The sequence below is a fragment of the Nerophis ophidion genome, linkage group LG04, assembly GCF_033978795.1.
Source record: "Nerophis ophidion isolate RoL-2023_Sa linkage group LG04, RoL_Noph_v1.0, whole genome shotgun sequence".
Classification (NCBI taxonomy): Eukaryota; Metazoa; Chordata; class Actinopteri; order Syngnathiformes; family Syngnathidae; genus Nerophis; species Nerophis ophidion.
In genome coordinates this window covers 76472942-76488310 of record NC_084614.1, presented here as the reverse complement: position 1 = coordinate 76488310, position 15369 = coordinate 76472942, and the positions used below count along the sequence as shown (strand labels likewise).

General features: G+C 38.3%; 1 protein-coding gene across 1 annotated transcript in view; it reads right to left on the bottom strand.

The window, feature by feature from the left end:
* LOC133551905 (glutamate receptor 1-like) overlaps positions 1-15369 on the bottom strand; it is a 65718-nt gene that overhangs the window by 20199 nt on the left and 30150 nt on the right. The window contains exons 4-10 of the mRNA XM_061899099.1: positions 14353-14592; positions 11036-11220; positions 10865-10918; positions 3962-4120; positions 3722-3889; positions 3506-3610; positions 139-249 (exon numbers count right to left, since the gene is read on the bottom strand). Of these exons, the coding sequence (XP_061755083.1) occupies positions 139-249; positions 3506-3610; positions 3722-3889; positions 3962-4120; positions 10865-10918; positions 11036-11220; positions 14353-14592 (1022 nt within the window). The remainder of the gene's footprint in view (positions 1-138; positions 250-3505; positions 3611-3721; positions 3890-3961; positions 4121-10864; positions 10919-11035; positions 11221-14352; positions 14593-15369) is intronic.

Below are 15369 nucleotides of genomic sequence, written 5' to 3'. Positions count from 1 at the left end.
ATTGAATTCTGTCTCTGTTCGATTCTTTGCTTCTTGTCTTGTTTAATAGATGTCATCAGTGTTTGAACCTGACAAGAACCTGTCCACCAAGAGGTCCAGATTGGACCCCTTGGTGGTAAGGTTCTTCAGGGGGCTCACCAGGATGGTGGTGACAACGTAGGTGCGGTTCTGGAGCCCGTGGAACTCCTCTGGGGGGGGCTTGTACTTTGCCACCTTCACGTAGCCTCGCTTCCCGCTCCACATGCCCACCTGAACAGTGGAACGGACCGCTAGAGCAGAACCATGTCAACGGCACGCACACACACGCACGCGCACACACACACACACACACACACACACGCACACACGCACACACACACACACACACACACACACACACACACATTCTTGTATTTGATACCTTCTTAAGACCTGAAAAAAGGGCCTACCTCTTTAGGACCAGCCTTTCTAGATATATAAATATTTTTTATTGACGACATTAATAATATATACATACTATGCAAATATAAAAAAGCGTGTTGTGAAAAATGAGTTGGAATTTTACCAGAAAAAGGTCACAATTTCACAGGAAAAACTCAATAAAAGTCCTAATTTTACTCAACTAGAAAAACTGAACAAAACTTAGAGTTTTACTCAATAAGAATCGCAAATTTACAAGAAAAACTTAACATTTCGGCAATTTTATGAAAATAGTCGTATTTTTAAGTCACCATTTTATAAGAAAACTTAAAAAAGGTTGGCAATATTATAAGAATAATCGGAAATTTACTTGGCAAAATTTCCCCCCCAAAAATGTCACTATTTTACAAGAAAAACAACAAAAAAATGGCAATATTGTGATAACAGTCAGAGTTTTATATGACAAAAGTCACCATTTTGCATTAAAAGTAATTATTTTACATAAAAAAGCTATAGTTTTACGAGAAAATATTGCAATATTACAGAAACAGACAGAATATGAGAAATTGTCCCAATCTTATATGAAAAAAGTTGACACATTTTGAGAAAAAGACAGTTTTTAGTTAATTTCTTTTTGGGGGAACTTTTTGTTTTTAATTGGTTTTTATTCTTCATTATTTACTTCAAGTTCTTACAGTATGTCTCTGGATACATATTTTGTTTTAAATTAATTTTGGCCAAAGGGGGCGCATTTCAATTTTTTACACACACGTGTTATTTCATATGTTGACCAGAGGGGGAGCACCTTTAAAAACGACACACATACAATTTGAAAAATCCCTCCTTTTTGGGACCACCCTGATTTTGATAGATTTCACCAGCAGGGGTGCAAATGAGACATTCTCTATTAGATGCAATGGTTTTCTGTATTGGGACCATACTTTATGTCCTGACTTGTTCACACCTCCTCATATGGAAGCTACTTTTCCTTGTTGATGTCTCAAGAAGGGTAGAAATACAAGAACATGCACACATACATTCTTGTTTTTGTTACCTTCTTGAGACCTCCAAAAAATGCCTACCTCTTTAGGACCACCCTTTCTAGATACATAAAGATTTGTATTTACAACATTAATAATATATACATAATATGCAAATATGAAAACGCTTGTTGTGAAAAATGAGTTGGAATTTCACAAGAAAAAATTATTTTTGGCAGTATTATGATGAAAGTTGTAATTTTACTCAACGGAAGTAAAAATTTTACCAGAAAAGCTGAACATTTGTGCAATATTATAATAAAACTTGGAATTTTACTTAAAAGCAGTCGCAATTTTACAAAAAAATCTTAAAATTTCGGCAATTTTATGAAAAGAGTCGTAATTTTACTCGACAAAAGTCACCATTTGATAAAAAAACTTAAAAATGTTGGCAATATTATAATAATAATCAGAATTTTACTTGGCAAAATTATGACGAATGTCGTCATTTTACTCCAAATTTCACAATTTTACAAGAACAACAAAAAAAATTGGCAACATTGTGATAAAAGTCTGAATTTTACATGAAAAATTTAAAAATTACAATTTCTCGAGAAACTCTTGCAATATTACAGAAACAGAAAGAATATGAGCAATTGTTCCCAATTTTATATGGAAAAAAGTTGACACATTGTGAGAATAAGACAGTTTTTAGTTCATTTCTTTTTGGGGGAACTTTTTTTTTGTAATTGTTTTTTATTCTTCATTAATTACTTCAAGTTCTTACAGTATGTCTCTGGATACATATTTTGTTTTAAATTAATTTTGGCCAAAGGGGGCGCATTTCAATTTTTTACACACACTTGTTATTTCATATGTTGACCAGAGGGGGAGCACCTTTAAAAACGACACACATACAATTTGAAAAATCCCTCCTTTTTGGGACCACCCTGATTTTGATAGATTTCACCAGCAGGGGTGCAAATGAGACATTCTCTATTAGATGCAATGGTTTTCTGTATTGGGACCATACTTTATGTCCTGACTTGTTCACACCTCCTCATATGGAAGCTACTTTTCCTTGTTGATGTCTCAAGAAGGGTAGAAATACAAGAACATGCACACATACATTCTTGTTTTTGTTACCTTCTTGAGACCTCCAAAAAATGCCTACCTCTTTAGGACCACCCTTTCTAGATACATAAAGATTTGTATTTACAACATTAATAATATATACATAATATGCAAATATGAAAACGCTTGTTGTGAAAAATGAGTTGGAATTTCACAAGAAAAACTTAAGCTTTTGGCAGTATTGTGATAAAAGTCGTAATTTTACTCAACGGAAGTAAAAATTTTACCAGAAAAACTGAACATATGTGCAATATTATAATAAAACTTGGAATTTTACTTAAAAGCAGTCGCAATTTTACAAAAAAATCTTAAAATTTCGGCAATTTTATGAAAAGAGTCGTAATTTTACTCGACAAAAGTCACCATTTGATAAAAAAACTTAAAAATGTTGGCAATATTATAATAATAATCAGAATTTTACTTGGCAAAATTATGACAAATATCATAATTTTACTCCAAATTTCACAATTTTACAAGAACAACAAAAACATTGGCAACATTGTGATAAAAGGCAGAATTTTAAATGAAAAATTTAAAAATTTAATTTTTTGAGAAACTGGCAATATTACAGAAACAGAAAGAATATGAGAAATTGTTCCCAATTTTATATGAAAAATGTCGACACATTGTGAGAATAAGACTGTTTTTAGTTCATTTCTTTTTGGGGTAATTTTTAGTTTGTAATTGGTTTTTAATCTTTGTTAATTACTTCAAATTATTACAGTGTGTCTCTATATACATTTTTTTATTTTTATTAATTTTGGCCAAAGGGGGCGCATTTCAATTTCTTACACACACTTGTTATTTCATATGTTGACCGGAGACATTCTCTATTAGATGCAATGGTTTTCTGTATTGGGACCATGATTTATCTCCTAACTTGTTCACACCTCCTCATATGGAAGCTAATTTTCCTTGTTGATGTCTCAAGAAGGGTAGAAATACAAGAACACACACACACACTCCAAGTGTCAAAAAGACTCAAACAGAACCTTTCTGGGTCCATCAGGGCCCAGTTCCATGACTGTCAGCGTGACGTTGGTACGAAGTCCTCGCTCATCAAACTGAACGTAGCCCGTCAGCCCGTCCAGACGCACCTGCGCGCACACACACACACACACACACACACACACACACACACACACACACACACACACACACACATATTTGGGATATTTGTGGTGCTGTTAGTGTGTGCGGTTCCAGACCTGGTGCAGTGCTCTCTGGATGTCGATGCCCTGCCCCCAGGGGGCGGTGGGGTTGCCCAAACACTCCCCGGCGTTGCCGCGGCGAGAGACGTCGATGCGCTGTCGCCGGAGGTTCTGGAACGCCGCCGCCAGGACGCTGACGCCGTCGTAGGTCAGGGCGCCTGTGTACTGACCAATCATAGCACAGCAATGCGTCAGCCGACAGGAAGTGGACGACGTCGTTGTGACAGCGGTCGGTACCCGCAGGTTGCGACGCGGCGCGGGGACGTCTTTAGGGTCAAAGGCCATCCACTCCTGCTGGACCTTCAAGACGGTGGAATCTGACCAGTTGACCAACTGGAAGCCCGTCACATTTGGGGACAACTTCTGGAATTCTGTCATGTTCAACTCTACGAAGCCCTGGAACACGCAAACATGGAACTTGTTACGTAGGAACATAGTAGAAGGATGCATAGAAACATAGAATGTGTTACGTATACACAACTTCTTACATTGAACCATAAACATGTTACATACAAACATAGCACATATTACTTAGAAACATAGAACGTGTTACGTAGACACAACTTGATAAATAGAAACAACTTGTTAAATAGAAACATAAACATGTTACATACAAACATAGCACATGTTACTTAGAAACATAGAACGTGTTACGTAGACACAACTTCTTACATTGAACCATAAACATGTTACATACAAACATAGCACATGTTACTTAGAAACATAGTATGTGTTACGTAGACACAACTTGATAAAGAGAAACAACTTGTTGAATAGAAACACAAACATGTTACATACAAACATAGCACTTGTTACTTAGAATCATAGAATGTGTTACGTAGACACAACTTCTTACATTGAACCATAAACATGTTACATACAAACATAGCAGATGTTACTTAGAAACATAGAACGTGTTACGTAGACACAACTTCTTAAATTGAACCATAAACATGTTACATACAAACATAGCAGATGTTACTTAGAAACATAGAACGTGTTACGTAGACACAACTTCTTAAATTGAACCATAAACATGTTACATACAAACATAGCAGATGTTACTTAGAAACATAGAACGTGTTACGTAGACACAACTCCTTAAATTGAACCATAAACATGTTACATACAAACATAGCACATGTTACTTAGAAACATAGAACGTGTTACGTAGACACAACTTGATAAATAGAAACAACTTGTTAAATAGAAACATAAACATGTTACATACAAACATAGCACATGTTACATAGACACACCTTGATAAATAGAAACAACTTGTTAAATAGAAACATAAACATGTTACATACAAACATAGCACATGTTACATAGACACACCTTGATAAATAGAAACAACTTGTTAAATAGAAACATAAACATGTTACATACAAACATAGCACTTGTTAGTTAGAAACAGAACGTGTTACATTGAAACATAGAACTTGTTACGTCGACACAACTTGTTACATTGGAACCATAAACATGTTACATACAAACATAGCACATGTCACTTAGAAACGGAACGTGTTTCATTGAAACATAGAACGTGTTACGTAGACACAACTTGATAAATAGAAACAACTTGTTAAATAGAAACAACTTGTTAAATAGAAACAAACATGTTGCATAGAAACATAGCACATGTTACTTAGAAACAGAACGTGTTACATAGAAACATATAACATGTTACGTCGATACAACTTGATATATAGAAACAACTTGTTCAATAGAAACATAAACATGTTGCATACAAACATAGCACATGTCACTTAGAAACGGAACGTGTTGCATAGAAACATAGAACGTGTTACGTAGACACAACTTGGTAAATAGAAACAACTTCTTAAATAGAAACAACTTGTTAAATAAAAACATACACATTTTACATACAAACATTGCACATGTTACTTAGAAACAGAATTTGTTGCATAGAAACATAGAACGTGTTACTATAGACACAACTTGATAAATAGAAACAACTTGTTAAATAGAAACATAAACATGTTACATACAAACATAGCACTTGTTAGTTAGAAACAGAACGTGTTACATTGAAACATAGAACTTGTTACGTCGACACAACTTGTTACATTGGAACCATAAACATGTAACATACAAACATAGCACATGTCACTTAGAAACAGAACGTGTTAAATAGAAACATATAACATGTTACGTCGATACAACTTGATATATAGAAACAACTTGTTCAATAGAAACATAAACATGTTGCATAGAAACATAGCACATGTTACTTAGAAACAGAACGTGTTACATAGAAACATATAACGTGTCACGTCGATACAACTTGATATATAGAAACAACTTGTTCAATAGAAACATAAACATGTTGCATACAAACATAGCACATGTCACTTAGAAACGGAACGTGTTGCATAGAAACATAGAACGTGTTACGTAGACACAACTTGGTAAATAGAAACAACTTTTTAAATAGAAACAACTTGTTAAATAAAAACATACACATTTTACATACAAACATTGCACATGTTACTTAGAAACAGAATTTGTTGCATACAAACATAGAACGTGTTACTATAGACACAACTTGATAAATAGAAACAACTTGTTAAATAGAAACATAAACATGTTACATACAAATATAGCACTTGTTAGTTAGAAACAGAACGTGTTACATTGAAACATAGAACTTGTTACGTCGACACAACTTGTTACATTGGAACCATAAACATGTAACATACAAACATAGCACATGTCACTTAGAAACGGAACGTGTTTCATAGAAACATAGAACGTGTTACGTAGACACAACTTGATAAATAGAAACAACTTGTTAAATAGAAACAACTTGTTAAATAGAAACAAACATGTTACATACAAACATAGCACATGTTACTTAGAAACAGAACGTGTTAAATAGAAACATATAACATGTTACGTCGATACAACTTGATATATAGAAACAACTTGTTCAATGGAAACAAACCTGTTGCATAGAAACATAGCACATGTTACTTAGAAACAGAACGTGTTACATAGAAACATATAACGTGTCACGTCGATACAACTTGATATATAGAAACAACTTGTTCAATAGAAACATAAACATGTTGCATACAAACATAGCACATGTCACTAAGAAACGGAACGTGTTGCATAGAAACATAGAACATGTTACGTAGACACAACCTGGTAAATAGAAACAACTTCTTAAATAGAAACAACTTGTTAAATAAAAACATACACATTTTACATACAAACATTGCAAATGTTACTTAGAAACAGAATTTGTTGCATAGAAACATAGAACGTGTTACTATAGACACAACTTGATAAATAGAAACAACTTGTTAAATAGAAACATAAACATGTTACATACAAACATAGCACTTGTTAGTTAGAAACAGAACGTGTTACATTGAAACATAGAACTTGTTACGTCGACACAACTTGTTACATTGGAACCATAAACATGTAACATACAAACATAGCACATGTCACTTAGAAACGGAACGTGTTTCATAGAAACATAGAACGTGTTACGTAGACACAACTTGATAAATAGAAACAACTTGTTAAATAGAAACAAACATGTTACATACAAACATAGCACATGTTACTTAGAAACAGAACGTGTTACATTGAAACATATAACGTGTTACGTAGACACAACTTGATAAATAGAATCAACTTGTTCAACAGATATATAAACATGTTTCACACAAACATATAGCACATGTTACTTACAAACGGAACGTGTTGCATAGAAACATAGAACGTGTTACATAGACACAACTTGATAAATAGAATCAAATTGTTAAATAGAAACATAAACATGTTCCATACAAACATAGCACTTGTTACTTAGAGACGGAACGTGCTAAATTGAAACAGAACGAGTTACGTAGGCACAACTTGTTGCATTGAACCATAAACATGTTACATACAAACATATAGCACATGTTACTTAGAAACAGAACGTGCTGCATAGACACATTGAACCTGTTACGTAGACACAACTTGATAAATAGAAACAACTTGTTAAATAGAAACATAAACATGTTACATACAAACATAACACTTTTTTACTTAGAAATGGAATGTGTTACATTGAAACCGAACATGTTACGTAGACACAACTTTTTACATTGAACCATAAACATGTTACATACAAACATAGCACTTGTTACTTAGAAACGGAAGGTGTCACATTGAAACATAGAACATGTTACATTGGCACAACTTATTACATTGGAACCATAAACATGTTATATATAAACATAGCATGTGTAACTTAGAAACGGAATGTGTTACATAGAAACAGAACGTGTTACGTAGACACAACTTGATAAATAGAAACAACTTGTTAAATAGAAACATAAACATGTTACATACAAACATAGCACTTTTTACTTAGAAACAGAACGTGTTACATTGAAACATTGAACATGTTACATCGGCACAACTTGTTACATTGGAACCATAAAGATGTTACATACAAACATAGCAGGTGGTACTTAGAAACGTAACGTGTTACATTGAAACACTGAACTTGTTACGTTGACACAACTTGTTACATCGGAACCATAAACATGTTACATAAAAACATAGCATGTGTTACTGAGAAACGGAACGTGTTACATAGGAAGATAGGTGTAACATAGACACAACTTGTTATATAGAAACAGAAACATGTTACGTAGACACAAATTGTTACATAGAAACAGAAACATGTTACGTAGACACAACTTGTTATATAGAAACAGAAACTATAGAAACAGAAACATGTTACATACAAACATAGTACTTGTTACTTAGAAAACGGAATATGTTACAGAAAAACATATAACATGTTGCATACAAACATAGACCTTGTTACTTGAAAACTGAACATGTTACTTAGAAACGGAACATGTTACAGAGAAACTGAACATGTTACACAAAAACATAGAACATGTTACATACAAATATAGACATTGTTACTTGAAAACCGAACATGTTACAGGGAAACATAAACATGTTACAGACAAACAGCCCTTTTTACTTAGAAACTGAACATGTTACAGAAAAGCAGAACATGCTACACACAAACATGACACTTTTTATGTAGAAACAGAACATGTTACATAGAAACACAAACATGTTACATACAAACATAGCACTTGTTTCTTAGAAACGGATCATGTTACAGAGAAACATGTTCGTTACATACAAACATAGACCATGTTACTTAGAAACAGAACATGTTACAAAGAAACATACAAACATATAACTTGTTACATACAAACAAAGAACTTGTTACGTAGGGACAACACATGTTGTATTGAAACAGAACTACATTACATAGAAACATAGAACGTGTTGCGTAGGGACAACTTGTTACATGGAAACATAAACATGTTACATACAAACAGCACTTGTTATGTTGAAATGTAACATGTTACAGAGAAACATAGAACATGTTAAATTCAAACATAGTGAGTGTTAATTAGAAACAGAACATGTTACATATAGTAACAGAACATGTTATATAGAAACATTAACTTGTATTGTGGAAAAATAAAACTTGATAGTTAGAAACATGGAATGTGTTACATAAAAAACAGCACGTTACGAGGAATTGTAGACTTGCCCAGTAAAAATATTAAACATTACATAGAGACATAGTATTTGTTACAAAAAAACATAGAACCTGTCACCTACAAACATAGATACGTTGTATAGAAAGTAACATGTTATGTACAAACATAGAAGGATTTTACATGGAAATATAAAAGTGTGTTAAAGAGTATATAATGGTATATACAGTATTTGTATAGAAACAGAAAAGTGTTTCATATAAAAGTCTTGAATAGAAACATAGAAAAGTGTTGAATAGAGAAGTGTTGAATAGAAAAGTGTTGACTAGAAACATAGAAAAGTGTTGACTAGAAACATAGAAACATGTTGAATAGAAGTGTTGACAAAAAACATAGAAAAGTATTGAGAAGAAAAGTGTTGAATAGAAAAGTGTTGACTAGAAACATAGAAAAGTGTTGAATAGAAAAGTGTTGAATAGAAACATAGAAAAGTGTCGAATAGAAAAGTGCTGACTAAAAACATAGAAAAGTGTTGAATCGAAAATTATTGAATAGAAAAGTGTTGACAAGAAATAAAAAAGTTTTATATAAAAAAAGTGTTGACTAGAAACAGAAAAGTGTTAGATAGAAACATGTTGACTAGAGACAGAAAAGTGTTGAAAAGAAAAGTGCTCACTAGAAACAGAAAAGTGTTAACTACAAACAGAGAAAAGTGTTGATTAGAAAATTGTTGAATAGAAGTGTTAAATAGAAAAGTGTTACATAAAAAAGTGTTGACTACAAATGTAGAAAAGTTTTAAATAGCAAAGTGTTGACTAGAGACAGAAAAGTGTTGAATAGAAAAGTGTTGACTAGAAACAGAAATGTGCTAACTAGAAAAATATAAGTGTTGAATAGAAATGTTTTGACTAAAAACATAGAAAAGTGTTAAATACAAAAGTGTTACATAAAAAAGTGTTGACTAGAAACATAGAAAAGTGTCAAATAGAAAAGTGTTGTATAACACTTTTCTATTTGACACTTTTCTATGTTTCTAGTGTTGACTAGAAAAATAGAAAAGTGTTAAATAGAAAAGTGTTGACTAGAAACATAGAAAAGTGTTAAATAGAAAAGTGTTACATATAAAGGGGTTGACTAGAAACATAGAAAAGTGATGACTTAAGTGTAGTCACCATATTGAGGAGGATGTAATGATAATTCTTCACGTTTCTTTTCTGCGCTGAAATTGTTACATGGAAAAGTGTTGACTAAAAACATAGAAAATGTTGACTAGAGACAGAAAAGTGTTGACTAGAAAAATAAAAAAAGTGTTGAATAGAAATGTTTTGACTAAAAACATAGAAAAGTGTTAAATAGAAAAGCGTTACATAAAAAAGTGTTGACTTGAAACATACAAAAGCGTTAAATAGAAAAGTGTTACAGAAAAATGTGTTTTCTAGAAACATAGGAAAGTGTTAAATAGAAAAGTGTTACAAATAAAAGTGTTGACTAGAAACATAGAAAAGTGTTAAATAGAAAAGTGTTACATATAAAGGGGTTGACTAGAAACATAGAAAAGTGATGACTTAAGTGTAGTCACCATATTGAGGAGGATGTAATGATAATTCTTCAGGTTTCTTTTCTGCGCTGAAATCTGAGAAAAAAAGAAGAAAAAAACATTTTAAGTTGTACTTTTGTTTCCAATTAACAAGCTCTTTTACGGACAGGAAGAGGAGGAGCTTTGTTAATTGGAAAGTTCTGCAGGACGCACCAGACTCAGGATGGCGTTGAGGCGGTCCGACTCGCAGTCCAGAACCACTTGGAACTCCTTGTTGAAGTCCAAGTCCACCAGCAGCTTGATGAACATGGACTCTGTCAGAGCGTCCATGTTGACCGACGTCACCTGCCAGCCTCGCTCGGCCGCACGGTCCAGAACATTCTTCAGAACCGACAGACCTGATGGATCCACAAGAACATGGTGTCAGTCGACACGCTGAGAGGGAGGGGCTTATACTGCAGTGGGAGGGGCTGATACTGCAAGGGGTAAGGCTAAGACTGAAACGGGAGGGGCTAAGATTGCACTGGGAGGGGCTGACAGCAAGATAGCAAGGGGAGTGGCTAAGACTGCAAGGGGAGGGGGCTAAGACTGCAAGGGGAGTGGCTGAAACTGAAAGGAGTGGGCCTGTGACTGATATGGGAGGGGCTAAGACTGCGAGGGGAGTGGCTGAGACTGACATCGGAGGGGCTGAGACTACAATTGGAAGGACTGAAACTGTAAGGGGAGGGGCTAACATGGCAAGGGGAGGGCTAGGATTTCTGCAAAGGAAGGGGCTAAGACCCCCGAGGGGAGTGGCTGAGAATGCAAGGGGAGGGTTACAATTGCAGTGGGAGGGGCTGAGACTACAATGGGTTGGGCTGAAACTGCAAGGGGAGGGGCAAAGGTGGCAACGGGAGTGGCTGAGAATGTAAGGGGCGGGGCTGAGACAGCAAGGGGTGGGTCTAAGACTGCAAGAGGTGGGCATAAGAACGAAATGGGAGGGGCTAAGTTTGCAAGGAGCGGGCTGAAATTACCGCAAGGGGAGGAGCTGAGACCCTGAGGGGAGTGATAGAGAATGCAATGGGTAGGCCTAAGACTGCAAGGGGAGGGCTAAAATTGCAGTGGGAGGGACTGAGAGTAAAATGGGTCGGGTTGAAACTGCAAGAGGAGGGGCTGAGACTGCAAGGGGAGGGGCTGAGACAGCAAGATGTGGGTCTAAGACTCAAAGGGATGGGCCTAAGGTTAAAATGGGAGGGACTAACACTGCAAAGGGAGGGGCTGAGACCCTGAGGGGAGTGGCTGAGAATGCAAGGCCTAAGACTGCAAGGGGAGGGCTAAAATTGCAGTGGGAGGGGCTGATACTACAGTGGTTAGGGCTGAAACTGGAAGAGGAGGGGCTGAGACTGCAAGGGGAGGGTCTGAGACAGCAAGAGGTGGGTCTAAGACTGCAAGGGGAGGGCTAAAATTGCAGTGGGAGGGGCTGAGACTACAGTGGGTAGGGCTGAAACTGCAAGAGGAGGGGCTGAGACTGCAAGGGCAGGGGCTGAGACATCAAGGTGTCGGTCTAAGACTGCAAGGTGGGCCTAAGACTGAAATGGGAGGGACGAAGACTGCAAGGGGAGGGGCTAAGACCCTGAGGGGGGTGGCTGAGAACGCAAGGCCTAAGACTGCAAGGGGAGGGCTCAAATTGCAGTGGAAGGGGCTGAGACTACAGTGGATAGGGCTGAAACTGCAAGAGGAGGTGCCAAGATGGCAAGGGGAGTGGCTGAGACTGCAAGGGGAGGGTCTAAGACTGCAGGGTGGGCCTAAGACTGAAATGGGAGGAACAAAGACTGCAAAGGAAGGGGCTAAGACCCTGAGGGGCTGAGAATGCAAGAGGTAGGCTTAAGACTGCAAGGGGAGGAGGGCTAAAATTGCAGTGGGAGCGGCTGAGACTACAATGGGTAGGGCTGAGACTGCAAGGGGAGGGTCTAAGACTGCAGGGTGGGCCTAAGACTAAAATGGGAGGGACAAAGACTGCAAAGGGAGGGGCTAAGACCCTGAGGGGGAGTGGCTGAGAATGCAAGAGGTAGGCCTAAGACTGCAAGGGGAGGAGGGCTAAAATTGCAGTGGGAGGGGCTGAGACTACAATGGGTAGGGCTGAAACTGCAAGGGGAGGGGTTAAGTTGGCAAGGGGGGTGGCTGAAACTGTAAGGGGAGGGGCTTGAACAGCAAGGGGTGGGTCTAAGACTGCAAGGGGTGGGCCTAGGACTGAAATGGGAGGGGCTAAGACTGCAAGGGGAGGGCTAAAATGGCAGTGGGCGGGGCTGAAACTCCATTGGGAGGGGCTAGGACTGCAAGGGGAGGAGCAAAGATTGCAAAGAGGAGGGGCCATAGAAATCAGTGGGAGGGCTGAGACTACAATTGGAGGGGCTGACACTGAAAAGGGGGCTAAGATGGCAATGGGTGGGGCTGAGAATGCAAGAGGAGGGGATAAGGCTGCAAGGGAGGGGCTTAGATAACAAGAGGAGGGGCTAAAACGGCAAAGGGGAGGGACTAATATCAGTCATTTGTATACTCAGGTAATCGTCACACACAGACTTGAACTTGCAAACACGCGCACACACACGCACACACACAAACACACCCACATGCCTGTACCTCACACACACACACACACAAGCACGCACACAAACATACACACCCGCATGCTTGTACCTCACACACACACACACACACACACACACACACACACACACACACACACACACGCACGCACGCACGCACGCACGCACGCACACACACACACAACACACACAAACATACACACCTGCACGCTAGTACCTCACACGCACGCACGCACACAGACACACACACACACACACACAAACATACACACCTGCACGCTTGTACCTCACACGCACGCACGCACGCACACACACACACACGCACACAAACATACACACCTGCACGCTTGTACCTCACACGCACGCACGCACGCACGCACACACACACACACACACACACACACACACACACACACATACAAACATACACACCTGCACGCTTGTACCTCACACGCACGCACGCACACACACATACACACACACACACACACACACACACACACACACACGGGTTGTTGAACAAGATGGGACAGTAAAATATTCTTCAACTTGACTTATCTTTGTGAACACACGCGTGCATCAGTGCATGAAGCATTTGTGTGTGTATGTGTGTGTCTGCATGTGTGTGTGTGTGCGTACGAGTGTGTGTGTGGGTGATTGTTTGTGTGAGTGTGTGTCTATAAGCGTGTCTAATCGCGTGTTAGCGTTAGCATTAGTGTAACGAAGCAGCAAGGCGTTAGTGGACCACAAACAGAACCAGAACACGTTGCTGCCTGGCTGAATGGTCGTCATGGAGACGTCATCAAACATTGAAGTCCAGCATCGTCTCATTAGCAAGACAACACATAAAAGCTCTCTGCAAGCTGACGACGGCAAGGAGGCGAAAGAGCGGTTCTGGTCCTGAGGAAAGCCGCCAAATTGGTGACCACCGGAGGGCGCGCTTACCTGTGTCGGCGCTGTACATGTAGACGAAGCGCGTCCAGCCGAAGTGGTCCAACAGCGCCCTGAGAGGCTTTTGCAGCTGCGGACGTAACTGCAGCACAAACTGGTTGTTGGCCAGGGCGGGGAACGACGGCGTGATGAAGCTGACGTGAAGCGCGCCGCAGAAGGACGCCACCATGTTGGCGGTCCTCAGGTCGTACACGCCCATGATGGCGTGGACCCCCTTGGCCAGCTGCGAGCAGACTGAAACAACACAGGTCACGTGAGGTCACGTGAGCTTTCAACCATCGACGTCCACTTAAAAAAAAAAACCCGTCATGACCGCCGGGAAACACTAACAAGCGAACAACACGCCTGCTCCCTCGCAGCTCAGTTGTTAGCATGCTAACTATAGAAGTTCGCTCTGGGGCTAATGCTAGCGTGTTGTCACTTAGCATCAGTGTGTGTGTGTGAGTTGATTACGTATAAAACTAACCCTAATTGTTTTAATGTAGGAAAATATCATAATAGGACTCCTATTAAGGGGTCTCCTGGGTGTGACTTATTCTGAAATGGCCGTGGCTGCTTCTCATATATAAACATCTAAAAGTATTTTCTACCCCCACCCCCCTACACAATCTGGACTGTGGTCCTAACTTTTACCCCTGTTGGTTTTTACAATCTTTAACTTCATCATTTATTTCAACTTTATTTTATTCAATGATGACATTTTTAAATGTAATTCATTTCATTGACAAGCAATTACATTATGGTCATACTCTTGTTTGCTATGAGATCTTTGCTCCTTCTCAACTCTGTTGTAATATTCTTTTTCACAAAATACAACCAATAGTCGGTTAAAAGCCTACTGAAATGAGATTTTCTTATTCAAACGGGGATAGCAGGTCCATTCTATGTGTCATACTTGATCATTTCGCGAAATCGCCATATTTTTGCTGAAAGGATTTAGTAGAGAACATCCACGATAAAGTTCGCAACTTTTGGTCGCCAATAAAAATGCCTTGCCTGTACCGGAAGTAG